Source organism: Myotis daubentonii, chromosome 12 (assembly GCF_963259705.1).
Source record: "Myotis daubentonii chromosome 12, mMyoDau2.1, whole genome shotgun sequence".
In the NCBI taxonomy this organism is placed as follows: Eukaryota; Metazoa; Chordata; class Mammalia; order Chiroptera; family Vespertilionidae; genus Myotis; species Myotis daubentonii.
The window spans coordinates 73,375,999-73,383,046 of record NC_081851.1 but is presented as its reverse complement, the minus strand read 5'-3'; the positions used below and the strand labels follow the sequence as shown (position 1 = coordinate 73,383,046).

General features: G+C 45.5%; 1 protein-coding gene across 1 annotated transcript; it reads left to right on the top strand.

The window, feature by feature from the left end:
• Nucleotides 1–1,166: 1,166 nt before the first annotated feature.
• On the top strand, nt 1,167–1,526 carry LOC132213732 (uncharacterized protein CXorf51A-like). Its single transcript, XM_059660681.1, has one exon. It carries the CDS (start codon nt 1,167–1,169, stop codon nt 1,524–1,526), a length of 360 nt encoding a protein of 119 aa, XP_059516664.1.
• The last annotated feature ends 5,522 nt before the right edge of the window (nt 1,527–7,048 follow it).

The following is a 7,048-nucleotide window of genomic DNA, read 5'->3' as shown; positions in this document are numbered from 1 at the left end:
TACATGCCCTTGACCGGAATTGAACCTGGGACCTCTCAGTCCACAGGCCGATGCTCTATCCACTGAGCCAAACTGGCTAGGGCTAATCATTGATGTTTCTATCCCCCTCTCTCTCCCCTCCTCTCTCTGAAATCAACAAAAACATATTTAAAATAATGAAACTAGTTGTATAATGAAACTGTTCCTTTGCTAAGCCATTTTTATATGCTTCTGTTAAGAATGTCATATTATTCTCTTTTGTTGATGTGAGGAAACATTGATGTGAGAGAGATGCATCAATTGGTTGCCTTCCACCCCAGAGCCCTGACCAGGGCCGGGGGTCAAGCCTGCAACTGAGGTATGTGCCCTTGACCAGAATGGAACCTGGAACCCTTCAGTCCTGGGGTCCACGTTCTATCCACTGAGCCAAACCATCGAGGGCTCATATTACATGAGAACATTCATGGAGAGACTTCCAGATGGCAGAGTAGGTAAACCTGTGCTCGCCTCCTCCCACAACCATATCAACATGACAACTAAATTACAGAGCAACCCTCAGTGAGAGCCACCTGAAGGTTGGCTGAACAGGAGTCTTATAACCCAGAAAATAAAGAAGCAGCCCTGTCGAGACGGACACTGGCATGACAAAATGAATCAGGTTGATTTTCTAGAGAAATCAGAACATCTACTGATCTAACACCTCTACCATATGCTGGACTCTGGACAGGGGACAAAACCCCATGAGAGACCCTCGACCTAGGGAAGTAAACGGACTGAAATTGATCACAAGGTATCTCCACCAAGAAGCTGAAAGCTTATTACAACTGTTCATTTAAAAAAAGAGTCCCTCCAGTGGTCCCCGGGAGGAGTGTGTTGGCCTGGCCAGCATCTCCCCTCCCCGGTGGTTGGTCAGGACTCTGTGTTGTCTGAGCCCCTCCCGGGCTACTATTGGCTGGCGGAGCCTTGCTGAGCAAACAAAGCAGAGGGTGTGGCCTCTCATTGGCCGGGGAGCAGTATAAATACGGAGCTTAGGCGGCCGCAGGCAGACCACTAGAAGACACTGACATGGCAAAGGTGACCAAGAAACTCACAAGCGCTTAGGACTCAGGGAAAACCCAGCCCTAAGCAGCAAAGGGAGGAATAAAAGGAAGGCCACCAGTCCACTGAGGTCCAGAGGCGGAGGCAAGATGTCCAAGGCAACCACGAGGGTAAACGGAGCCCATCAAGGGAGTTCAAGGAAGAAAGCCTCTCCCCAAACTCCCCGTTCTTCGGTCAAGTCTAAGAAGTCAAGACGTGCCGCACGACACGGCCATTATCCCAAGGTGAACGAGGCACTGCACCGAAGCGAAAAGGAGCCCAAGACAACCGCGAAGGTTAAGAGACCCCTTCCAGGCAGTTCAAGAAAGCAAGCCTCTCCAAGAACTCCCCGCCCTTCGATCAAGTCTAAGCGATCAAGAGGCCCCATACTCTATGGCCATTACCACAGGCTGCACAAGGCACTGAAGCGATATGAAAACGAGCCCGAGGAATATCAGGAAAGCATGTAGAAGCCCTCTACTTCCAACAGCTACGGGGGCAGCTGGAACTTCTGAGGGAGCCCAGGAACCTCACGACTCCCAGCGAAAGCTCCCAGGCCTGGCGGCTGAGAAATGGCCAGGCACCCACCGGGCACACCCAGGGGGATGGGTGAAATGAAAGCATCCTGTTGTGAAAAATAAAAGAATGAAAGAATCTTCCTGGAAGCCCTTATTTCTTCTAGCCACCGCTGGTCTCGTGAGGGTTCTAGTACCATTTTTTTCTCCCGTAATATTCAAGCTTACCAGTGAGAAAATAGACACCAGAGAGGGAGGAAGGGATGTTGGAGGGAAAAAGAAGAGAAAGGGGAAAGGGAGGGAGGGCTGTGAGATAAATGAGATATAGTACCGAGGTGGCGGGGGGGGGGGGGGGTGAGGGGGAGAATATGAGAGATGTAGAAAGAAAGCTTAAGAGAGATATGAGGGATAAAAAAGAAGGAACAAGTAAATTATAACATAGCCTTGGTTAAAGAAAAAATTACAAATTATAAAATGCCCTTTGACTCGGTTATAAAAATAAAATCCCTAAGAAAAAAAAAACAAAATAGAAACAGACTCTAGATAAAGAGAACAGACTGAGGGTTGCCAGAGGGGAGGAAGATTGGGAGTTTGGGTGAAAAAGGGGAAGAGATTAAGAAGTACAAAATAGTCATGGGGATGTAAAGGAATATAGTCAATAATATTGTAATAACTATATATGGGGCCAGGTGGGTACTAGAATGATCAGGGGGCTCACTTAATAAACTATATAATTAATTGTCTGACCACTATGCTTGTATACCTGAAACTAATATAAAATAATATTGAATGTCAACTGTAATTGAAAAACTTAAAAGAATGCATTTTCACATCAATAGCTGTCAAGACATGTCTTTGTTTTTAACCATACATTTTATTTATGCATATTTAACCCCAAATTTATTGGTGGGTGTTTAGGGAATTTGCATTTTTTAATATTATGAGAAATGTTATGATAAATAAATAAAAAAGCCCGAGGCAAAGCCACAACCATTGCAACAAAGACAAGTAATTTTTTGAAATCCCATTTGAAAATTCCAAGAGGTTATCGAAGTATCACTTAGCCAGCTGGATACTTGGAACAGCATGTCAGCAATCAAAACCAAACTTAGAACTATAGAGGGAGTGTGAGAAAAGACAGATATGCAAAGAGGAGAAAAGAAAAATGAGGAGAAAGAACAATAGAAGGGAAGAGGGCGAGAGAAAGCCAGGAACCAAACAAAAGCTGGAATATTTGTTTTATGAAGTATTATTAACTTGCAAGGGGTTATTTGTCATTGCTGAGCTTAGAAATGTATTCTCTGATATTAACAGGAGACCAAAACATCTAGAGTCATTGGCTCAGAGTGTTTGTAAAATGTGCCTTCACCCAGAGGACAGTGACCCAAGTTGACAGGCGGCCGCACTCTGCCAGGGGAGAGGACCGGGCCCTAAGTCTGCTGGTTCCCATGCTCGCTGCCCTGCTCCTGGCCAGAGAGCTCCTCTGGGGACCGGGAGCCTTTGAAGTGCAGAACAGTTTGGGATGGAGAAGGAGGACTGGCTGAGGAAAAGAGAACGAGAATTTATTATCAGGACCTTTGGGGGGTTTCATATAAAAGCCCTAAATTAATTTTTAATACTTACGAAATTCTGTGCTGTCACCCACTTACTTTATTGCTTTGGTGATTGCTGAGCCCTTCACATATCATGAGAGGCCAATCTCTGATCTTTGCAATTTCATTAAAATAATGAGGGGGCGGGGGGCGGGGGACTGTACTTCAAACTTTAGGATGAGTCCAAAGGAAGCAGGAAACAGGGCACCATCACCCACTCTCCATATATGGAAACCTGGAAATGATTTGGCATTTTGTGAACCATCTAGAATGGCCCCCATTAAGGAATTACACTGCCCTCTTCCAATCTGCCCTCTTCCTTGTCTTGTAGCCACAGAGAGATCCCCTGCCTGCCCATTCTATCCCCCAACTACACCCTCAGCCATGCCTCCCGACATGCCCCAGCCTCACTAATCTGCTCTCCAGGTAGCCTCCTCCGCCAGGTCTCAGTGTAGCCCTCACTTCCAGACCAGCCACGTGATGGTAGGTCTCCTCTCATGCTCGGGTCCCCAGAGCCCCCTTTGCTTACTTGTCCAGTGTATCACAATGGTTGTCCGCCTCCCCCTCCCACCAGAATATAAGGTTCTTGAAGCCAGGCAGGCACTGTTTCCTGTGGTCTCTTCAGCATCCAGCCTGGTATCTGGGACTCTAAATACTCTTTGAGTTAATAAACGAATGGGATTTCAAATCAGTCTTGACTCTAAGACACATGTTCTCTCTGCTTTATCATGGTGCTCAAGGTCCTGTCTGCTAGAATGGTGCAAATGGGATTAGTGTTAAAAAAGCAGATTCCTGAATTCCAAACTCAGTCCCAGGCATCTCTTCAAGCGCTAATGATTGAGTTGCACCATGTTCCCAGAGTAAAATATAATAATTACCTTTCAAGGACCTATGAGCTTTTCACTCATGATTGAGCAGACAAAGTACTGTGCTTGCCACTGGGGATGCAATGGTGAAAATGGCAGAAAAGAAGGCCCAGCCTTTAAGGAGAGTTCCTTGTAGCAGATGGGCAGACCTTAAACCATTCGCTGCTCAGGTGCTGCGAAAGTATACAGCGGGGCACTCTGGCCAGCCTTCTGAAATCAGGACAGCTTGAGTGGACTTTGGAATATTTATAGAAATTAGTGAGGCAAAGAGCAACATTGAGAGGAAATTTGGGAAGAGAGGAGGGGAGGCGCATGTACAAAGGCCCTGAGGCAGGAAGGGGTGTGGGCATGTTTCATGAACAGAAAGATGGTCAGTTCAACTGAGGCCCAAAGAGAGGGGAAAAGAATGGCATGAGATGAGGCCTTCTACCCACAGAACGGTTTTTTATATGTACATTTCAGAGATGTATCCTATATAATAAAACCCTAATATGCAAGTCTACCAAACAGCAGAATGACCGGTCGCTATGACATGCACTGACCACCAGGGGGCAGATGCTCAGTGGAGGAGCTGCCCCCTGGTGGTCACTGCGTTCCCACAGGGGGAGCACCGCTCAGCCAGAAGCCAGGCTCAAGGCTGGCGAGTACAGCGGCAGTGGCGGGAGCCTCTCCTGCCTCTGTAGCAGCGCTAAGGACCCCTTGGGGGTCCCGGACTATAAGAGGGCACAGGCCAGACTGAGGGACGCCCCCCCCCCCGCCACCCAGTGCATGAAGGTCGTGCATTGGGCCTCTAGTAGATACATAAAGCTGCCTCTTTGTTTTCAATAGGAGCAGAGTAGACACACTGTGGATATACCCTTCATTATTTAAGGTTGTGTGCCGGGTTTGTTGGCTTGGTTTGGTTTTTGCTATTATTAAAAAGGGTTCTAGCCCTGGCCAGGTGACTCACTTAGTTGGAGCATCATCCTGTACACCAAAGGTTGAAGGTTAAGTTTCCAATCAGGACACATACCTAGGTTGCAGGTTCTATCCCTGGTTGGGGTGCATATGGGAGTCAACAATTGATGTTTTCCTCTCTCTCTCTCTCCCTCTCTCTCTCTCTCCCTCCCTTCCTCTCTCTGTAAAATCAATAAAAGCATATCATCTTCATGTGAGGATTTAAAAAATAAATGAAATTAAATTAAAATTAAAAAGGGCTCCAGTGCTCTTTCTTATCTACACTGGTAGATCCTTGAGTAGTTGGCTGATTTTAACTGGATGATCACAAGTTGCGTGGGGATGGGAGGGATCATCAGAAACACAGAAATAATAAGTTGATGTTAAAGGGGAAAAGTGACTTTTATAAGAGGAATAAATTAGAAGTATTGAGGATTTATGACTAATGTGAGTCTGTAGTACAGATTGGTGTTTATTTGTTACTTTCTAAATCATATTTTCATTCCTAGCTCAGAGGGGTTTTCAAATTAGAGGTCTCCGACCCTGGTGCTGGAGATAGCCCAGGGCTGTATGTAGATAAGGCGGTACGGAATGGTGGTTCAAACTCCTACTTTAACTCCACAGAGTTGCTGTCATTCCAGGCTCTGCCACTTACTAGATGTACGACTTGGAGCAAGCTTCTTATCCTCCCCTCATCACAAAAGAGGAGACAACAATATTACCGCCACACAGGGTCATTGCGAGGGCTGAAGGAGACAATCCATGCAAAGGGTGTAGCACCTGCCTAGGTGGGAAGCACTCAGTCAATGCTAGCTGTTGTCATTATGTCGCTATTTTCGGCCAGTGGGCAAAAGAGCATCCATTTATATAATGCGTCCTATATCCCAGACTTGGATCTCAGCATTTGCCTGTGTTAACTCATTTAACCTCACAACTCTATGAGGTAAGTACTACTATTGCATTTTTATAAATAAAGAAATTGAGGCCAACAGGACTAAATCACGTAGAATTCATATGTGGCAGAGCCAGAACACGAACAGTTCTCATGCTTGTGAGCGAGTAATGTCCACAAGCCAGAAACACATAAAGTTACAGCCAGGAAGAAACAGAGGGATGAGCCAATAAACCCCAACTTACAGATGAGAACATGGAGGTCCAGAGAATTAAAACAACTTGCTTCCAGGTCACACACTGAGGCTGAGAAAGCCCATGGTCATGAAGAGTATACGTGGTAGTTGACTATTTTGGGGTTGTCGCTTACAAATAAACTTTCATTTAGAAGACCAAAGGCATGCTGACTCTTGGATAACAAGTAGCTCTTATGCAATGCTGTTTTATGATTTAAATGTTGTTAATCCCAAAGCATATGGATTTGATTTTTTTAAATGTTCATAAGTCTAGAAATGAAGGAAATAAATGAGTCCTACAGAAGGAAGTTTAAGGTTGTTATCTTTTCAAACCCCCACCCCCCAATTTTTTTCTTTTATGTTTCAGATATTCAGGTAGGTTCAGCTCTGCTCTCCATACCCGGTCAGCTTGTTAATGTCACTATGAATTGGACTCTCTTGTCCTTAACTCCCTTGAGATGTACACTGTAAGCAGTGAATTCCTTTTGTTTGTAAAGAAAGCACTGGCTACAGATAAATCTCTCCATTCCCAGCTCTGATAAGAGTTCATTTTTCCTGCCCAGTCTATGATTACTTCTGGAAACTCCGTCAAGCACACTAGTAGGTACACCGAAAAGGACCGTGTGGGATGCACCAGCACACAAAGCAGCGTGCTCCAGGGGAAGGGCAAAGACATAAACTGAAGAGAGTTCTCATTCTGGCTTCCCCTCCAACGTGCGATGTGACTTTAGCAAGTTCTGGAATCCACCTGGAGTTTGGTTTCTTGACCTATGAATGTGCACTAAGGTTTGCCCTCTTTGCATCTGAATCTCTGTGAGGACTCAGCTCATGGGTGTAAAAGCACCTTGGAATTTTTAAGCATCTTAAGAGTGTAACGTTACTGACCGTCATTTCCTTCCAAACCATCATTTCCTCTGCTCTTCCCCAGGCTTCAGCCTTCTCCTCTAGAAATGCAG